The sequence below is a fragment of the Rhinolophus sinicus genome, linkage group LG04, assembly GCF_036562045.2.
Source record: "Rhinolophus sinicus isolate RSC01 linkage group LG04, ASM3656204v1, whole genome shotgun sequence".
NCBI lineage: Eukaryota > Metazoa > Chordata > Mammalia > Chiroptera > Rhinolophidae > Rhinolophus > Rhinolophus sinicus.
In genome coordinates this window covers 1,587,445-1,608,990 of record NC_133754.1, presented here as the reverse complement: position 1 = coordinate 1,608,990, position 21,546 = coordinate 1,587,445, and the positions used below count along the sequence as shown (strand labels likewise).

General features: G+C 45.9%; 1 protein-coding gene across 2 annotated transcripts in view; it reads left to right on the top strand.

The window, feature by feature from the left end:
* The window catches only part of CSMD1 (CUB and Sushi multiple domains 1), a 1,601,557-nt gene that overhangs the window by 1,554,756 nt on the left and 25,255 nt on the right, over positions 1 to 21,546 (top strand). For both annotated transcript variants that reach the window (XM_074329288.1, XM_074329289.1), the window contains exons 55-61: positions 7,789 to 7,977; positions 10,643 to 10,816; positions 11,339 to 11,521; positions 17,668 to 17,844; positions 18,461 to 18,640; positions 20,866 to 21,039; positions 21,325 to 21,498. In XM_074329288.1, coding sequence (XP_074185389.1) covers positions 7,789 to 7,977; positions 10,643 to 10,816; positions 11,339 to 11,521; positions 17,668 to 17,844; positions 18,461 to 18,640; positions 20,866 to 21,039; positions 21,325 to 21,498 — 1,251 coding nt within the window. The remainder of the gene's footprint in view (positions 1 to 7,788; positions 7,978 to 10,642; positions 10,817 to 11,338; positions 11,522 to 17,667; positions 17,845 to 18,460; positions 18,641 to 20,865; positions 21,040 to 21,324; positions 21,499 to 21,546) is intronic.

Here is a 21,546-nt window from a genome sequence, read left to right as displayed (position 1 = left end):
CTTTAAAAAGGGGGGAGGACAGTTACGTTCTCCACTTAAACTTTCTTCTTCCTCCGTTACTTCCTCCCCGCCCCCACTTATGCTCAGAATTAAGGGGAAAGTGTCTGACGGGCTGAGCTGGGGCTGACACTGCTTCCACATAGGCGTTGCCATCACAGCGAGAATTAGAGGAAATATATTATGAAACACTCCGCTAGAGCACAATTCAGCAGATTTCCCAGGTGAACGTTTACCAGTGACAATATCTGGGTCCGTTTTGATGAGCAGAAGGTCAGTGACTGGACACAGGGGCTTTGGAAGTCGGCCGACCTGGCTTGGGCTCTGCGCTCTGAGCTCGGCGAGCAGAGTGGATCGGCCCAGCTGTGGCCTGAGGGGACACCAGGACGGGCTGGGCGCCTGCCGCTCCTCAGTGGCTGCCAGTCCTCAGAAGTCGGAGTCTGAGAGGCCTGGGGGTCACGCATACCGTTCCCTCAATTCCTTCCTTTAACAACAGCGTTTTCCCAGCATAAGCCGGCTGTGGAGTTCATTTAACTCATAACCTCGCATTCTTTACGTCTGAGTTCAGACATTCTAAGATTACACTTAAATTTAGTCAATAGACCAGATGTTCATACGGAACGTAGAAAATGAGCGATACGTTTTGTGTAGTATTTTCCTCAAGATAAAATGCCATCAAGTCTGGTTTTTCCCCTCACTTCCTGTTCAGTGGGTAAATAATTTTGTAATTAAACAAAATTATAGATTGACGTGCAGTAGAAATAACACGGAGGCCCCGTGTACCCTTCACGCACGTCCCCCGATGGTGACGTCTTAGGAAACTGGAGCACATGTCACAGCCAGGGTGGTGACATGGGTGTGGGCAGAGGACGCCAGCACCTCGGACCCCTTCCCGCCCATGACCACACCCACCTCCCTTCCCTGCTGTTCACCCCTGGAAGCCCCATCTGGGGACCGTCTCTACCCTCGTCTCACTTGAAGGATGTTATGTAAGTAAATAGGGTCACGCGCTTTGTAACCTTGGGGTTCAGGCTTTTCCACCCAGTGCGAGTCTCTGTGGAGTCACCTAAGTTGTTGTGCAGCAGTACTCGGGTTTGGCGATCTTTTGGTTGCGTTTTCCTGCTGACGGGTGTCCCCTGGCCTGGCTGTACCACAGTGCGCTATAGCCCCTCTCCCGGGAAGGGCCTCTGGCTGCTTCTACTTTTTGCTGTTCAGACAATGCTGCTATGAACACCCATGTGCGTGTTCGTGCAATCATAAGTATTCATTTATCTGGGAAGACATGCCCCAGAGTGTACCTGCTGGTTCATGTGGTATTTGCATGTTTAGTTGTGTGAGAAGCGGACAGAATGTTTCCCATTCCCAGTTGTTCCCTGACTCCCACCCCAGCCCCCGTGTGGCGTTGCCGCTGTGTGTTGATTTCAGCCATTCCGATAGGTGTGCAGGGACGCCTCCTCGTGCGTGACGGTCACTCTCCTGATGCCTAAGGTGCTGGACGTCTTTCCACGAGCTTCCGTGCCACCTGCACCTTCTCTCGGTGACATGTCCGTTCATGTCCTTTGCCTATGTTCTAATGAGATGGCTTGGGTTTTGTTTGTTCGGTTTTTAGTGTTGAATTTAAGAATTCTTTGAGTATTCTTTTTGCTAGTCATTGGTCAGACTTGTGATTGACAGATACGTGCCACCAGTCTGTAGCTTGTCTTTGCATCCTCTTCATGAGGTCCTTCGAGCTGCAAAAGCTGTGCATTTGTCATCTTTTCCTCGTGGTTTCGATGTCAAGTCCAAGAACTCTTGGCCTAAACCCAGGTCTTCAAGATATGTTCCTACATCTTTTTAAAGTGTTAGACTTCTCCTTTTTATATGTTTTAAGTTGGTACTCCATTTAATATCAGTTTTTGTATAAAGTATGAGATTTAGATCAAGCTTTTCTTTTCTTTCTTTTTTTTTAATTGATCTATGGCTGTTCAGTTGCTCAGGCACCATTAGTTGAAAAGGCTCTTCTTTTGCTCTTGTTGCAGAATATCAGTGTGGACCGAGAGACACAAACGGCACCCAGAGGGCAAGGAGAACTCAGCTTTATTACACTAGTGGGCCGGGGGGTATTTCCCAAAGGACTGAGCACTGACTGGGGTCAGGGGCTTTACTTTATGGGGTCAGGCCTCTGGGTTGGGGGGAAATCTGGCCGGGGTGCCAGGGAGATCCGTCCCTAGCAGCTGTGATCCCTCAACTTTGTTTTGACAGGGAGGCCTCTAACTATGGCGCCTGCAGGAGTCATCTCTGATAAGGTGTGGGAGGAGGGGGCAGAGCTCTCAGGGGGAGCTTGCCGGGGACAGCTCCAATAAGGGGGAGATTAAGCTCTTAGGGGGGCCTGCAGGAAAAACCTCAACACTCTGAAATAAAATAAAGTGTGTACCTTGAATATCTTTCAAGATGCTTAAAATTGTCCTAAAATTTTTCAAAAAATTAAAGAGAAATATTGTCCAGAATTGCTCCTATATTTCTAACCTGATATGAGAAAGTAAAATATTAGAATGAAACTTAGTCTGTAACTAGTATTCTAAATTTGACACTTTTAATCATTTGACCCTATAAAAATCTTGCTGTGTTTACATGTGACTGACCCACTTTTCATGTAAAGATAGACCGTGATGAGAAAAATTTCTGTATTTCCCACATGTAAGTTATTTTTCACAAACACATTTTGTCACAGAGCATTCGTGTTCACTATAAAATGTCCGCAGTATAGCGTGCAGGGTCCACCGGGGGCTGTGGGGGCCTCAGCACTGAAGCCACAGCTGCAGCAGGAAAGCTCTGTGGGGGGAGGAACTTAACCCCTGCTCTGAAAACAGTGCTTCTCAGTCCTCGCTTCCCTTCAGCACATCTCAGTGTCGGTCAGAAAAACTGTGAGGTGCTACGTTACACTTGGTATTGGTTTTCGATGTAGCAGAATGATGCAAAATTATGATTTATGGATGTTAATTATAAACGTCAGATCAATGGTTTATGCCATTTTTTAGGCTGTTCTGCAGATATTGTTTTCTTGCTTTCCCAGCACAGCTGACAGTATCTTAGTTTGTCTGCCTTCCTCAATGAGATGCAGTGGCTCAGGCCAGCATTGGGGTTGGACGACCGTGGCTGGGGCGGGGTCCTTCCCAGCTACATACATTCACTCGGTCCACACAAGAAAACTCCAGGGGTGCTTGTCGTCACAGCACTAAAAACAAAACCAACATTTCCTCTTTGTATTTAAAACACAGGATATGATCTGTGTAGTCCAAAGACACTTGTAAATGCTCCATTCAGTTTAATGAGAATTCAGTTTCACACGTGCTTTTAATGTTAAAAGATATGTCCTTCTTGTAAAAAAAAAAAAAGAAAGAAAGAAATAGAAGCAGACCCCCTAAAAATGCATGTGTCATAGGCGTTCGGGAGACCCTGAGACCTGGGCCCGTCACTTCATCTGCCTCAGTTCCCTTTCCGTAGTGGGTCCCTCTGGAAGGGAAACTCCCACTTTTTAAGCAGAAATCTAAAAGTGACGTGTGCTGAGTGTCAGCAAGTGCCCTGCTGCTGAGGTTGACATTTGGTCATTAATGCGTGAAAGGAGGTACATCTAATCCTAGTCTGCCCTGGAGGGAGGACGTGGTCCACCTGCCCTTTGGTTACTCCAGGCTTTGGAGAGCTGTGCCCTGACTGCAGGCGGCCTGGCTTGTTCCCACATGAAGTTCACAGAAGTACGTGAACTTGTCTGTGAGCAAAGGACTCTGCTCTGGGACTCGGGACGACTAGAGTGGGGTCTTCACAGCATGATATTGGACAAGCCCGTCACCACTCACTTCCCGGGTCATCAGTTCCAGCTCATGACCCACATGCGTGGACTAAATCCCTAAGCTCCTTAGATGTGTGTGCATGCGTGTGTATGTGAAAGCCAGTCTACGTGCATGCTTGTTGTTTTTTAAAAAAGAGGTAATTTAAAATCCCATGAACATAATTAAGATAACTGTTGAAGTGATGGCTACACACGTAATACTAAAATGTGGACAAACTGGTTGTTTCTTCTGTGTAATGTCAGGATTAGTTACATTCATTGAGATGCGTGAACTGATTGGTGTTTAAGTGTAAAGTAAGCACTGTTGGTGCTTGGACACTGATGTTTCTGAAGCTCACTTACGAACGAAGTATGAAAACTCATTTTTCCAGCTTTTGCACTTGACAAGAATAGAAATCGCCTCAGGTTTTCATCTGCGTCAGTTTCTGCTAAAATGGCATGTCCTGTGGCATGTGTACCTACTGCCTCTTTGTAGTAGGCAGGACTCAATCAGAAGACCAGTGCCCTTCTCTCTCTGTGACTTTTTGTTACTACTGAAACCTCAGATGGGAAATATAGCACAGGGGAGAACACGGCTTATCTGGATAAACACACACTCTTTTCCTGAACACCCTCCATTTTCCAAGTATTCTCATATTCTAATGGCTTGTACCTGTATCACATCTTTGCTTTTTTTAAAAAGGAGTATGTTTTTATTAACAATTGATTAATTATAATTTATACCTTCAAAAATTGTTATGCCAAAAGAAATGGCAATTTTGAATAATGACTTCTAAAAATATTTTGAATTCTTGGTTGTTTTTTAAAGAAATATGTTACAGTCTGTGAGACTGTACAACAGTGTAACTGGTTCTACCTTAGCCAGACTCCTCTGAATTCGTCACGGCACCTTCTGTGGGTTCAGACAAATGTAACGTGACCTGTACCCACCATCACAGTGTCACACAGAGGAGTCTCACTGCCCTGAAAATCCCCTGTGTTCTGTCTGTTCATCCCCCCGACCCAACCCCAGCAACCACTGGCCCTTTAACTGTCCCCATAGTTGTGCCTTTTCCAGAACGTCAGAGAGTTGGAATCACACAGTGTGCAGCCTGTGCAGACTGGCTTCTTTCACTTATTAATAAGCATTTCAGGTCCCTCCATGTGTCTTCATACCTTGAGTGCTCATTTTCTTCTAGCTGAACAATACTCCACTGTCTGGACGGACCACTGTTTATCCATCTCCTGCTGAAGGGCGTCTCGGTTCTTCCAAGTTCCAGCTGTTATGGCTAAAGCTGCCGTAATGTGTGAGCAGGTTTCTATGTGGACGTCATTTTCACCTCCTTTGGGTGAATGGAGGCCCCCACTACCTGAACGGAGGGTGTTCCTATGCAGAGTCGCATGAGCGGGAATGGCGGGCAGGGAAGAAGCAGTGACCTCAGGACGCGCACCTTGCTGAGGGACGCATTGAGTAAGTCGAGACGAAGCGCAGGTGCCCAACGCCGCTCAGAGCTCTGGGGGCTGGATGCCCGAAGCTGAGTGGGGTTCCAGGAAGGAGCCTGTGGGGCGCCTCTTACTGCTGGGGCACCACTGCCTTTGTAACGGCTGAACCCTGTTTTAGCTTTTCACCTTTATTTCATAAAAGTGAAAAATCCTCTTGCTTCCTCTTGGTTAGCTGGAACAGGCACTAAGGTAGGTCCTTTGTAAAAGCCAAGTGCTGGATCGCGGACTTTCAAAAGCGGGGGTTCCCTATGTCAGGGAGCGTGATGGGTACTGTGGTGGAGCAGGACCCCCGCCACCCGCCCTCCACAGCGGCTGCACCCTGTATGTCCCCGCACCATGGGTGAGGTCCTGTGGCTCCGCGTCCTCGCAGCTGTCAGTGCTCGGGGCCGAGGCCTCTCCCATCACAGGACCGCGGTACCTCCTGGTCATTTTAATTGGCATTTCCCTGATGACGGGTGATGGGAACCATCTTCTCATGTGCTTATCTGTATCTTCTTTGCTGAGATGTCTCTTAAGGTCTTTGGCTCATTTTTAGATGGGTTGCTTGTTTCCTTGTTGTTGAGTATTGAGAGCTCTGTGTAGACTTGGGGTACAAGCCCTTATCAGATGTGTCCTTCATTTTCTCCCTGTCTGTGGCTTGTGTTTTCATTGTCTCGACGATGCTCTTACAGAGCAGAACTTTTAATTCTGCACGTCATTTTAAAAGATGCTCTTTCAACCACATGTGGTGAACGGGAAGGGATGGCTGACAAGTGCTGTCCTAAGGGTGCGAGTGGATTTGAATCTCCAGATCATCTTCTACGTCCTTCTGCTGATGTTTTCAATTCCTCTTTATGGCTCTGTTTCCTTTTATTTCCAAACTGACAGCTACATCTGTGTCTCTATATCCTGTCCTCACCCGGGGATGAGAGGGGCCATCAAGGGAAGCGGTGGTCCCCCGTTTCAGAGCATTTGGGTACGACACTCCTGGATTTGAGCTCCTCCCCCTCCGGCTGTGGAAGCTCAGAGATCATTCCATTTCTGGGCCTGTGAAGGGAAGGGTGTCATTACACCAACAGTAAGGGCTTCTCTGCCAACGACGCCTTTCTCTTTTACTTCCGATCTTCTGGGCTTCCAGCCCTGTGCTCAATAACGGCCCCAGGCCTGCCTCTCACATCCCTAGTGGGCGCTTCTGCTCTCACGACCAGGAGAGGCCTTTGTCCCGGCAGGAGCATAAGCCCCACGTGAACACAACAGTCTCTGGCATTGCTGCTCATACAGGTAACACACCAGGAACCTACTGCTGCGTCCTGGTCTGACCTGCAGCTCCCAGGGCTGGAGGGACCCATGCATGTTCTCCGGGTCATATGAATAATTAATCCTTCAAGTTTATTAGACTTTCTCTGTGCAGTATTTCCTGTCATTTCAGTGGGTTTGGCTGCAGTCTTACTGTGGATGCAAAGAGCTATGGAGCCTTAAAAATATCTGCCTGTGCTTCATAAATGTTTTTTTTGTTGTTTGTTTGTTTGTTTTTACCAAAATAATTTGAATCTTTCTTCTCTAAACTCGGGATTGTTTCAAAAAGCATAGAATATTGTTCCAAGGCACTCAAATGGGTCTTTAAAACCCTCTCTTCTGCCCACACCTTCCTCTGCCAGGACCCAGCCACCCAGGGACTGCCTGCCAGACACTTAGGGGCACAGCCGCTTGCTTTCTGGCCCAGAAATATCTGGAAGGTGCAGCTTGCCAGCAGCTGCCTCACTGATGGGTGGGTGGGGGAGTGAAAGCAGCAGACAATCAAGAGCTGCTTATTTTCCTTTGCACCTGCACAGCACCCAGCTGCTAATGACCCCCCCGCACCCTCCATGCCAGGAGCGCTCCGGCTCCTGAGTCTGCCCCCTCTGCCCCCTCTGCTCCCTGTACTGTGGCTCCTTCAGAAGGAGGGGAGGGGGTCCTTACATCAGAAGCGGCTCGATTTACATTTTTATGAGGTGTGGATGGAAGAATTGCTGGGTTTCATTGCACTAGATATATAGCAGACATGACAAGCACACAAGTGGAAGCATTAATGGCGGCCAGTAAGGGGCATCGATTCCTGTGTTTCAGGCTGTCCTAAAATGTCACACTTGAGTCAAAACATGTAAACAACGCTGACTTCAACAGGTTCTAGCTTTATGTTTCCGTAACAAAAACTGCACCCAGAAAACTAATTTTAGACTTTGCATCGAAGCAGCCTATTACTAGGAAATAGTTAAAGGAGATTAGCCTCACGTTGTTTAAACCTGCTACAGCGGCTGATGTATCCCTTGATATTTTTTGAAGCATCATGGCCGGAAGCAGTAAGGAGATTTCGTCCGTCAAGGGAGTGGAATTTGTCAGCCTTGGCTGTGATGTTGCCGTGTTACAAACTTCCTAAGACGAGGAGGCCTCCCTTCTCTTGCCATGTGTCTTGTTCACAAGTGTGCGGCTCTGCCTAAATTCTGTGTCCTTGCTCTCGTTCCCAGTGGTCAACTGCTCGGATCCAGGCTTCGTGGACAACGCCGTGCGTCACGGGCAGCAGAGCTTCCCCGAGAGCTTTGCCTACGGGAGGAGCGTCATGTATCACTGCAAGAAGGGCTTCTACCTGCTGGGCTCCTCCGCCCTCACCTGCACGGCCAGCGGCCTGTGGGACCGCTCTTTGCCCCAGTGTCTTGGTAAGTGACGGGTACTGTGGATGCTTGGGACACAGAGCCCTGCAAGAACACCCACAGAACAGTGTGGGTTTTTCCAAGTATTGAAACAGGTCTGCCCCCAACACCCACAATCACAGAAGGCATTAGTTATCATGACATCTTTCTACATTGGCCAGAAATCACAAAGTAGAACAAACGCTTTAAGGGGGACATCGGTGGGAGCCCTGGCATGCTCACGCACCTGGCCCCAGAGACAAAGGGCCCCAGCTTATGGGACACCTGGGACGCCTTCTGTCATGGTCTCTACTGATCACTGCTTGTCTTCTGCTGCAGCCCAGAGATGGGCTCCGTCTGCCCAGGTCACACATGGAGGCTCAGCACCACGCACCTGGCAGCTTCTCTCTGCCTCGCCCCAGGGACAGGAATATTGGCCAAAGCCCTGGTGTGGGGTACCCACCTGTGCACCTCTTGTCTGTGGCCAGAAGGGTGGAATACTTTGAGGGACCTAATTTGAGTCTCATGAGCCCTGCTGGTTCGTCAATAGCGAATACAATAAAAAAGATGGGACCTTGATAGTAACTTCCTCCTGCCCCGTAAGTTCAAATCAGGAGAAGGCATATTGCCCTGAAGAGTGGAGGTGCTTTTCTAGGGGACAAAATCATGTGTCCCCACTAGGGCCCCCCTAAAACATTATCATTTTAGACCATGGAGATTAACCAGAACACTTTTATTTTCCCCAAAGAGCTCTAGTCTTATTTTCCTTCACTGGAAACATATATTGTCCTCGAGCTCAAAGACAATCATCCTGTTAAAACAGTCTGAAACTTAGCAAAAGGGGTTACTTTCCTTGACCTTTTAAAAATCAGTCAGAAACAATACAATCCTTAAAATAAAAATCCCGTCTTCTTAGTATTAGTTCTGTGTGCATGAGGAGAGTGGGAAATGACGATTGCATTGTGAATTGCATTTGCTGAAAGAAAAAAAGTGCTAGTCCTTTTCACCACTTGAAATGACAGCATTTCCCTTCATTTGCAGGATGGGTTGGTTCCAGAGACTTTTTTCCTGACTGTCAGTGTCCTTTAACCCCTTCCAGTCTGCATGGAAACTCACCTCTAATTCTAAATGTAACGACACAGTCGATTTCCATGGAGAAAAGAGCAACAGTTTTCAAAAACAAATGCACAGCCTCATATGACAAAAAAAAAAAAAAAAAAAAAATGCATCTGTAAATGTACTATGATCTCTCTCACATTTTATCTGCTTTCAGGTTTTCTCTGCCTTCACACATGGGATTTTTTCAAAGATAATAGTTTATTTATTTGTTTTTCTTTTTCTCCCCAGACATCTCTTTGCAGGCTTCCCTGGCCAGTGCTAGATTTGCATTAGCTTTTGTAACGATGCCAGTGTGCGCCAGACCTCCAGGAACTAGGCTTTCACTGACTCTCGTTTTCCTAGGAGGCTGGTTCCCACCATGTGTTGTCATTAGCAATTGCAGTTCTCACGGATGTGGGGATACACGTCCCCAGAGGAGCAGGCCCTGTGGCAGCTAAGCCTCATCTCTGGTTTTGCTGTTACATTGTTTCACTGATTTTTTTCTCTCCTTTGTTTTACCTGGAACCGGTCATTTACTCACCATTTCACTGAGTCGGCTCGAATTGGCTTCCTTGTAGGGCTCTATTCTGGATCAGATCATGTTCTCCAGTGAATGGCTGTCTCGATGGCCAATGAACGAAGACAGCATCACTATAAGGGCTAACATGGTTTGGGGGACGCCTTGCAGTCTTTGCAAGCCAGGTTTCTGGTTGATACCACATTGGAGCCGCCAGAGACAAAATGCTATTACTCTAGATTGGGGAGCGAGGGAACTTTGAGTGACTGGTTGGTAACTTGAGCCCAGTTAGCTGTTTGCATGTAGCATAAACTTTGCCCTTTGTCAACCCTAATTGGGATCTTTGTAGAAAGGGAGAAGAAATCTTCCTTATCTTATATTATTCTGTATTTCAGAATATGTCTTTGGAGGGATCGTTTATAAATGAATTATGGGCCTGATGTGGTATAATGGTAAGAAAATGAACAGGAAAACTGGGATTATTTTACAGAACAACTTGAGGAGCAAATCAGTTGGTCATTTATTATCACTTGTAGTAGCAGTTACTTAAACACTTTAGACTGCCAGCTGTTCAAAGAAAAATTGTTAGAATTGTCTTCCTGGATACGGGAACTAGAAGAGTAAGAAATAATTTTGTTTAGTTTTGTTTTCCCCCAAAATCTAGGATTGTCACATTAACTGAAGAAATAGTGCAAACAGTTTTGATGGCTCTTTGAATAATACTGCTTATTTGGGAGACAGTTAAGGGCAGACGCAAAAGCTTGACCCAGACTGACTTTCTCTTTGAAAGCCTAAATAAAAAATGTGCCCCTTACCCAAAGCTACCTTAATTTAAAATTGAAAGAGAAGTCTTCGTTGACTAGCCTCTCCTTGTCTTCATATATAAATATTCAGGTGGAGGAGGCATCAGCAGGAAACTGGTATTTCATGTGTCTAGGGAACTACAGGGATGTGCTGGGATAGGCAGGTGTTTTTTTATGAATAGGTGGCATCTGTTGGGCTTCTCTGGGGGAGACTTACACATGCAGAGCAGTTTCACAGGGATAATGTACTCATCGGTTTTACTTTTTTCTTAAGCGATATCCTGTGGGCACCCAGGGGTCCCTGCCAACGCCGTCCTCACTGGGGAGCTGTTTACCTACGGGGCCACGGCCCACTACTCCTGCAAAGGGACCCACAGGCTCGTAGGCAACAGCACCAGGGTCTGCCAAGAGGACAGCCACTGGAGCGGGGCCCTGCCCCACTGTGCAGGTGAGCTCGGCATGATGCCCTCATCATCAGAAATGCTGTGTAGTAGTACAGTTATTTTGAAATCACTGTTATTACTTCCCAGCCAAATAGGCTCTTATATGCCATCATCATCACCATTAACTGCCTGCCACTTCCCACTGCCTCCTGCAGGAGCCCAGGACTTTCTGTCACCCAGGCTTTGGCTCAGTGTGTCCCTGTTTGCTCTTTATTCCTTGTCTGTACTTCCTCTCAATTCTCCCACGTTTCTCCTGTCTCTGTCATAAGTCATTACATTGATCTCCCTTGAAAAACTTGGTCGTCGCAATTCTTCCCTGACTGTTTCTTCAATCAGCCAAGCTGAGTGAATCGGCAACTCTGGACATAATTGAGAGGAATCAAATCTCTCATTGGACTTTTTTTGTGTGTCCCCAATGCACTTGGCCCCTGTCTCCCTTTAACTATCCCCACGACGCTTCCAGTGAGCACTTCACAGCTCTGCTGCAAACAGGTATGACCACAATGCCGTGTGTTTATGTTCAATAGGAAATCATCCTGGATTTTGCGGTGACCCAGGGACCCCAGCACATGGCTCACGGCTTGGACAGGAATTCAAAGCAAAGAGCCTTCTGCGCTTCTCCTGTGAAATGGGCTACCAGCTCAGGGGCTCTCCTGAGCGGACGTGTCTGCTCAACGGGTCCTGGTCAGGTGTGCAGCCTGTGTGTGAGGGTGAGTCGGTCCCAGCCTGAAAGGCAGCCTTGAAAGTTGGAACTATGTAATTCATTCTAAAATGACCGGTAATAGCCCACAGAAATCCTAGAGATTTGGACTATTTGTACAAGGGAGCTATCCCCCACCCCTCGCCAAAAAAAAAAAAAAAAAAAAAAAGGAACCATCTAAGAGAATCATGAAAAGGCGTAACTGGCTACATGGAGGTGCCTGACTGTCGACCCCGTGACAGCCGTTCTGACCTCCGGAAGCTCCCAACCTCGGGGGTTTCTGCTTGTCCTGGTGACGACCGCACGTGACTTTGCACCGTTCTGTGGTTGTCTTGGTGAATCACTGAGCTAAAGAGTGTGCGAGTCACGGACAAAGTTTCTGCAGCTGAATTAGCTTTCAGCCCACCTGGCATTCCAATCCACCGGTGCCTTGTCCAGAGCAAGGCGTCACAGAAGAATCCAGGGTGATTTTGTGTGTAATATTGTGGAGTGAAAGTCCTCTGATTTAATACGGGAGAGGCATAGTAGGAAATGGTGGGATACCCCAGTGATAAGCGTGAAAGCGCCATGGATGCCTTATAGAGGCCGGGTCACGTGCTGGCCATGCCGCCTTTGCAAAGTGAGCTGAGACGGCATGAGTTTGTTCCCAGTCCATAAAATCACTAGTTTACAATTCAGACAGATAAGACTCTAAATGATAGAAACCGTGTGCATGCAGCCTTCTCTTGCTTAATTTTTTGAGACTACGATGGTTATATACATTAATTAAATATCTATTTTTATATGCATGAAACATTTTTATATAATTTGATCAACTGGAATAAGCTCATACAAAAATCAATGCCAGAAATATAAATCAAGTTTTCTTAATCTTCACTTTTCTACTCTATTATGCCATCTCTCCTTGTACCTCTTATTTCATTATACATGTTATATGGATAAAAATAGAAAATAATGTATGTATCTAATCTAACTATATTGTATACAACCTAACTATATTATATATAATTTACATAATATAAAATTGTATATGTATAAGTAAGAAAATTCTATATATGTGTGTATATATATTCTCATTCAGAGTCAAATATAATCTTGTAGGTATCTATATATCTATTTTTATAGGTATAAATATAGATGTATATATATATACATATACATATACATATACATATATATATATATATATATATATATATATATATGATAACCCAAGAAAAGATTTTACTTCCAATTGCCTCTTGACAATCAGGTTAGTATAAACTTAACGTGAGGTCCATAGAAGTTGACTTAAATTAAATGTGACCAAATACTTGTGGGAAAATGTCACCTGCAGCTGTGAATTTCAGGATTATGATTTTTCATTGACTGTAAGTTAGTATAGTTTTCATTTTATTCAGACACAGTTTTCTCACTTCCCTCCCCTCTTGCACAGATTTAAATACTAAAATGTGCACAATACCATCTCTTTCTCCCCGAGACCAGAATGCTCTCAGTCTACAATGTCGTGACTCAAGTGTTGTATGTGGCTTTTACAATCTACCACTGCGTCCAGCCTTACTTCTTCCCTCTAGACTACACCTGCGAATTGTTAGTTCAGAATATATTTGAACATCATAAAAATTGAATAGGACTCCACTTCATGACATATTAAATGGTACTAGGTTAGCCTTCTTACTGAAAACAACTATGAAACTTTACAAAATATAGGAGGCAATTATCTTGGTTATTAAACAACGGATAGTATGTGACTTTGCTTCTTAGGAGAAGCAACTTAATGAGGTGAGCTCCATACCCGGCCCCCTACCCCCACCCCAGAATTGTGTATATTTTTCATACTGTGAAGCAGGGAAACAGAACCCAGGTGGCACAGTGGTTTGGTGAGGTGATGAAGTGCACCGTGCTCTGGGATACTGAAACGGAATTCGCAGCATAGAGAAAGCGAGAAGGAGGGGCTGCATATGGAAGAGCCTGGAAGTCTGGGTACCTCAGCTGAAGGCTAGGCAGAGTCTCAGTGATGTGACTCAGTGACGTAAAGATCTTCTGCTGCAGTTGGTGGTAGACTCTGATGTTAGAAATCGTACTACGCTGAGAAACACAGGAGAGCTGGCCAGTCACAGCTCCCACTGTGCACATGGGGCGTTTCATGGAGCCCCAGAAGCCCATCGTTCTGAACAAGTACCACTCCCTAAATACGGAAAACATGCGAGAACTGAGAGCAAAACTGTTAGGACTAAAACTAAATAGATCTCCTCTAACAAAGAATGAAACTGATGACGAGACCCAGAAGATCTCCAACTAATTTAAAAGCCCACCAGAACAAAACCCCGCACTTTTAAAGAAATCACATAATCCATAAAACACTTCCTCCACAATCTCCAGCATATGATAAAATATCACTAAATAGGCACAATTCAGAACAAACAAGCAAACACACAAAATACCAAATAATAAAAATTGACCTTGAGATGACCTAAATATTATAAATAACACACAAGGACTGAAAGAAGCTATTAAAATGACTTAAAGTAAGTTAGAGTCATAAACAGGGAATCTCAACAGAGAAATGAAAATAATAAAAGAGTCAAATATATGTCAAATATAGGATAATATCAAGCAGTTTAACATGCTTGTAACTGGAGTTCTAGAGGAAAAAGGAGAGTGAGCGTGAGGCAGACGAGTATTAGAAAAATGATTAGTGAAAAGTTAACAAAATGTAGTGGGGAAACACAGGTCCCAAGAGCTGCACAAGCCGCCTTAGATGCATTCAGACTCTGTTAAGGACAGCCATTCACTAGGACTACATGATCTATACTGGGCTTACGTCAAAAACTTTGGTTTTACAAATTTAAAAGGTGAAAAAATTAAAACAGTTGAGTGCGAGTGAGGTTGTTCCACAGAAATCTCATGTTGGAGCTGTGACATAACACTGAGTTCTATTTCAGCAAGGCATAAGTGAATTCATGGATTTGATTAGGAGTGCTTAATTGGATTTCACTGCATACTGTGCCCAGCTCAGAATAAGCAAAACGTTGTTGGATAGTGTACAATAAAGCTGTATTCAGAAAGAACATCAGTGACTAAAACATTTCAAATCAGAAAATATTTTTCAAACATGCCAGGCCCCCCAAAACTGACTGTTTCCAAAAATTAATTGAACAGAAATCATGGGAAGTTGAGTAAGCCGAAAAATAGTGTGTATTACACTCTATAAAACAACAAATGATGGATGGCAATACGTGACTAAACACACACACACACACACACACACACACACTTGAAACTTTCTGGACAATCTGTAGCTTTCTATTTCTCCCTCACTTGATATCATAGATACAAATCTTTGAGGGTACATATAATTCTCTATAGAAAAAGGGGGTTACCAGTGACTTTTGTCATTTCCACAAAAGGTTGCCATGACCATATATTCAATACCCCAACCAAGATCATCTCCCACCTGATGAAATTACCTTCTCTGAATCTTTTAAAAAACATTAGATCCTGATGGGACATTTCAGTAAATTGTAAAAAGAAAGAGTTGTTCATGAATCACAAAAGAAAAATCTTTTTAAAATTCTTAAACTTCAAAGGACATGTATTTCTATTTCCATTACTTGTAAATCTCGTTTTCTTTTGTTAGCTGCCTAGTCTTTTAATCACAGGCTCATCACCTTCACTTCTCAGATGAGTGTATCTTATGAAGTTGCTTAGGTGTAGCTACATCGTTGCTTCCAGTTCCATTAGGCAGCTCTTAACCCTCTTCCCCACGACATGACGATGATGATGACTCCCCTATCCAGGTAATGGACATGTGACGGTGAGGATGATAATGAAACTAACAGCACATCAGCCACCATGTCTGTTTGTCTTTGCTGTTGCTAAGAGGCCAGATTGCTTACTGGGCGTTTTGCACAGAGTACGTTTCATCTCACCACAGCTGGGAGCAATTCTCTTCATTACGCCCGTCGTTCAGTAAGAGTTCCACACACGGAGGGCGCGCCCTGAGGGCTCACTTACTTAGTTGTGTGAGCAGAGTCAGACCCAAAACTACTTAACTGCATTTAACAGCAGTCTTTCCAATACAGCAAGCTGAGTGAACAGCACTGTAAACAATAAAGTGTGTTCCAAATAAGCAGAAAGCTATTTTATTATGAATCAAGTAAAACAATGATTTTTCCCCAAAAGGAGTCACATTAACCAGATGTACTTAAAAAGAAAAGATGTATTTAAAAAGAATAACTTGCAAGTTTAAAAAATGTTGATTCCCTTCTAGTGACTCTAAATGTGATGTCTGGTTTTGCTTTAGTGTCAGCCCTCTTATATCTTCTGAGGCTGTGGCATGAGTATAAAACAGATGTTGATGCTGTCTTCTAATCTTTATTTTCATAGACATAACCAACAGTGAAAGTGCTCATACCATGAATTTGACCTTACAGAACACAGCACTGAGGGGACTTTCTGATCATTAGAGTGGTGGTACCGTGATGGGTGTCCTTTCACTGATTATATGGTTGACTATAAACTTCAGTATGTTTCACCAATAACTTGTTTCATTTTAGCATTTGTGCTTCACAGGTGACTTTGGAAAATTGCTACATAGTTTCTAATAGCAGATGTGATTAGAATAAAATGTAGTAACATCGGGACCATAGGTGTCTCTGTTGGTTTGCTAAATTATAAATTGGGTCAGTATTTTTTTTTCTATTTCAGGCTTTCCATTAGTACATCTACGCAATACCTGTTATATAAATGATGAATCAGTGTTTTATTTGAATGAATGAGTAATTGTCTTGAATAGCCCAATATCTTGTTTTTCTGTGATATGAAAATTTAATATATATCTCAGCCACCGTAAAACTTTTGAGCTTTAGAGAATGTTAGATATCATCTGCTTCAGTATTAATAAACATGTCTCATCTCAAATGCCAGTGAAGAAACTGCTGAAAGTTCTATTTTAGAAAAGACTAAGTTCAAACCCAGATTCATCAGGGAAGAGGGTTATGATTGATTAGTTATGTCTGTCATGGGCATAGCTGTGGAAGCATCAGAATGTGTGCTGTTTGTCAAACGAGATCTAGTCCAACCTGGGATTAAGTATAGTTTTCAAGATAATCTCATAGGAAATTCTCTAAATTCCATTAGAGTGCCTTTTATATGCCATGTACATTTTGTGGTCTGTTTTCGTCTGTATTTTAAGAACTAAGTATCTTTGTTCTCGAGGCTAGATTTGAAAGTGGAGCAACTAAGCAGGCTAGAGTACTTTCAGATATTTTGGTCATTCTCAGTCATGGTCTCATGATACATCTTCTTACTACAATGCAGCTCAGGGTCTCATTCGTTTTATGCTGACTATTGTACATTCTTGTCAGAGGCCTAAGGAGGAAAAATAATAGCCTTTGTGGTAAATAGCCTCGACCAAAAAAGGCAACAACAACAACAAAAAGACCTGTTACAGATAAAATCACCACCTGGACAGACCAGCAGCCGCTGAGCTGTCTGATGCATAAGGAGCACATGAGACAGACACATGAGTGCAGACCGTTGCACTGTCCGTCGTTAGCTGACATCTCAGTGCCTACATGTGACATTGCAACCATCTTGAGAGAAGCGACATGTGCAGCCAGGCCAAAGCCAGTTAGCACCGCCGTCCTTAGGTTTGGGCGCCCTGAGGAGACCTTTCATAGGACAGTGTACGTGTGGTCATTCCGATTCCTCAGACATCCTTTCTTTTCTAAAATGAATTATCCTGAGGATGTAAAATTCAGCTGTTGCAGGACAGGTGACAATTCTCAGTTGCTAATATCATATAGAGTGTTTAAAAATCCTAACTGTATTTTTGTATTAAAAACCTGTTAAATCTCACAGTAGTAGGACTCTGCATTTCCAGCGCTTTAAGCCCTCTTTTAATTTGTTGGAAAGCGATGGCTTTTACAAAGAATTATACGAATATACAATCTTCACATGTATAACTCATCAGTAAAATAATGGTGTGAGTCATTACTTCAATATGTATAGTAAACATCAAGCACAGTGATGTATCCCGTGTACTTTTTAAATAAATATGTCCTCAATGGCATCGATGACCTTTGCTCTCTTGTATTTACAGTTTTAGTAATGGCTCATTCCCTGTGTGTTATTGTTTTGGGTCCCTCACAGCCGTGTCCTGTGGAAATCCAGGCACACCCACCAATGGCATGATCGTCAGTAGCGATGGCATTTTGTTCTCCAGCTCGGTCATCTACGCCTGCTGGGAAGGCTACAGGACGTCGGGGCTGACAACTCGGCACTGCACAGCCAACGGCACCTGGACGGGTACAGCCCCTGACTGCACAGGTCAGTCACTCACCACCGTGTCAGTTCAGGGCGTCCCCAGGACAGCGACGGGGCTGAGATACAGAAAGTCATTCCTTACATGTTAATACCTAGATTTGTTAACACCTAGAGAAAAAAAAGACAGGCATATGTTTGATGTTCTGGCTCGGTTTATTAGGTACTTTTAGATTTTTCTGCACTGTCTTATTTATACAGCTGAAAATACTATAAATGGCCAGTTGGGCCAGACATTGTAAAACCGAGGCCAACAAAAGTCAGAGTTTGTCCTCTCTGTAGACCACTTAGTCTGCAAGGAGGTAGGAAAGGTGTTTTGGTCTCTGACTGCAGCCTGTGTCTCTGTCCTGAACTTTGTGCTGTGGTGACACACCAGGCCTTAGGGACTAGAGGAGTACGGCAGCAGCGCCCACACAGGCACCTGCCAACAGGATAGAAATAAGCAATTCCACACACACAGCATCCTGACAGCTGGGCAGGAAAACTCTCTGGGAACCATACCGCTGTAATAATTCAGGGATTAGTCACTTGGAATTGAGGGGAGTAAGTTGAACAGACGCCATGACTAATTCATTTCATGACAATTTTGCACTTCTCGCATGTTTTGTTTCCCGCTCATTAGTGATAAGCTGTGGCGATCCAGGCACACTGGCCAACGGCATCCAGTTTGGGACCGACTTCACCTTCAATCAGACTGTGAGCTATCAGTGTGACCCTGGCTATGTCATGGACCCTGCCACGTCCCCCACTATCCGCTGTACCAAGGACAGCACGTGGAACCACAGCAAGCCCATCTGCAAAGGTGGGTGGCCCCTCGTCTGGGGTTCTTCCATACACACACAAGTCTATTGAATTGCGTTCTGTTTCACTTTGCAAGCATTTGTGTGGTGCTGTGTGCTAGGGATTCTCGTAAACGCTGAGTCACTTCATTTTCTTACTCCCTTTATCTCAGTTTTCCAGATGCGAAAACGGGTTAACAGGGAGCCTTCGTAAATGGTTTGGGGTCAGATCAGGAGCTGGAGAGCGCAGGCTTCAAAGGACAGTCCTGTAAGGCTGTGCTGGGATCCCGGTGCTCTGCTCCGTCTTGGTGAACATGTCAACCCCGGCTGCACCAGGGCTAGTGGTGTGTGTGATGTGCGTGATTGCAGGAAGTTACAGTTAGGTCAGAGGGAGAAGCTGGTCAGCAGAGAACAGCAGGGAATGCTCGTGGCGCCGTGATGTTTCGTGGGATTCGGATGCTGATGGACACGGAGTGAAAAGGCGTCTGGCTGTGCTATTGGACTTTCCAGGAAGAGCAGAGCGGGCTGAGGCCAGCTGAGTGGCTAGAGCAGGGCAGGGTGACAAGGGAGCGGGGCTGGGTGAACACTGCACAAGACGGGGTGCACCAGCTCCCAAGATGGCCCATGCAGGCTTTCTGTGCAGGCCCAGACTGGGGCAGCAGGGGCTGGGGACAGGTGGGGCTTGGTTGTGTCGGTGAGTGAACATGGAAATGTGCTGCCGTAACCATAAGGCCGGGAACAGGGGAGGTGCTGTGAGAGTCGCCAGCTGGGACCCGGGAGGCCTTGCTGGGCGAGGTGCCATGTCCAGTGGGTCTCATGTCGACACAGCCTGTTTGAGGGCTGACGACACCCCAGCTCGCCGTGAGGCCCCGTCTGAGAGGAGCGCGCTCTGGAACCTCGCCTTCACCCCCGACTAGAGAGAGGACCACAGGGCCTTCTGTTCCTGCTGTCCACGGTCACGGCTACTGTACCTGCCCCGCAGCTGGCGTTACCTAGACACTTGATGAAACATGCTGTTGCGTGGGCAGCGGCTGCTCACATGAGCACGTTGACAACAATTCAGTCAAGTGGCCTGGGCCCTGGGACTTATCTCTGCTTTCGTGGACCTTTGTCCCTCTCTCTATATCCACTGCGGTAATAATGAATAACCCATCCCGTGGCCTCCCAGATGAGACCGCTCACTGTCCCCTGACGTTTCCCTCCCAGTCGCCCTCCACATCCCCTCTGCTGACCACCTCATCGCTGTGCCCACCTGGGCCTTTTCACGTCCCATTCCCTCCATCTAGAGTAATCCCCCAGCCCTCACCTACGGATGCTAAGAAGTAGCTATTGAACAAACAGAGAGATGGGTAGAAGGTTGAATGGCCAGAGCAGGGCCCACTTCCAGTGCCAGGTGTGCATGTGTGACTGTGTGTCTTGTCACATGAGCTCATAAGAAAACACAGGTGAGAAACTGCAGGCGCGTCTCCTCTCCTGCTGCCTCAGCTGTTGCTGGCCAACCTCCTCCAGTGTGAAAACCCAGGAAGCTCCTGGATCTTCAGGGAAGACTTTTCCATAGCGGCCCCACCCTGTGCATCTTAGCGTGATGCCCACGCGAGCAGGAGGCAGGTGAGGCTGCACCGCCTGGCACGCCATCCCTGAGAGTTGGCTTCCTGCCCGCCGGCCCCACACAAAGTACATACCAGGCCCTAAGACTGATATAAAACACACAAGTGTTGTGGTACAAAATCTTCTTGAATCATTCAAGCATTTGTTTTTTTAAATTATTCAGCAAATGGACCAAGAGTCTATGTCTTTTGGAAATTATATACTATATTTCAATACAGAGAAATTACAGATAGCAAGACAAGTTCTAACCATCTATATATGGGAATCTGAGGTTGTACTCAGGCCATGGGACCAGGCCCTGGTTTGCTTTGTCCTTGGCAACCATGACAGGAGAGAATGGACGGAGGACTTCCCTCCGTGGCCCTATACGTGTGAAGAAGGTCACATTCCATCCCACTTTCCTTTACAGTGTGACATGTTGTGACTGGTTTGCTTTCATGTACTCAGTGTCCGTTAATGAAGAAACATTAGGCAAAAGTGTTAGTATGTTGGTTCAGTGTCTTCCTCAATCATTATTTTGTTAAAGAGAACAGCCCTGGTAGATGCCATTGTGGTTCGGGTGAGATGGAAGCTGGCTCACTTGAGCATCGCGGTTGTGGGGAAGCTCTAGAACATTCGCTCTCGTTTGCTCTCTGGGCAGCTGTCCTGTGCAGTCGGCCTCCTCACGTGCACAACGGCAGAGTGGAGGGAGCAGATTTCCGCTGGGGCGCCAGCGTCAGCTACAGCTGTGTGGACGGCTACCAGCTCTCTCAGCCCGCCATCCTGTCCTGCGAGGGGCCGGGGCTGTGGAAGGGGGACGTGCCCCAGTGCCTGCGTAAGTCCTCCCTGCAGCGTGTTCCTCGGGTCCCGCTGGCAGCGGCACCAACGTGAGTGGCCTCGGGCTACAATTTGAGGGAAAGAGCCAGTGTCACTTATGGCCATGTTACAGTGTGTAAAATGTCCAATTTGAGACGGCACTGCCCAAGGGCAGAGTCTGTCCTTTCTGCCACTTCTTAGTTTAAGAGTTCTGCCTGGACACTGACCAGAATTAGGTCAGCGAGGCCGTTAGGCTCACCTGGCCCTGGGCCTGAGCTGCTGACTTCTCTGTGGTTCCCTTTAGCCGTGTTCTGTGGAGACCCCGGCACCCCTGCGGACGGCCATCTCAGTGGCCAAAGTTTCACCTACAGATCTGAAGTCTCCTTCCAGTGCAAACCTCCCTTCATACTGGTGGGATCTTCCAGAAGAACCTGCCAAGCTGACGGCACGTGGAGCGGCATACAGCCCACCTGCATCGGTAATCACAGCAGGGCAGCCGGGGACGCCTGGGACGAGGACACCTCAC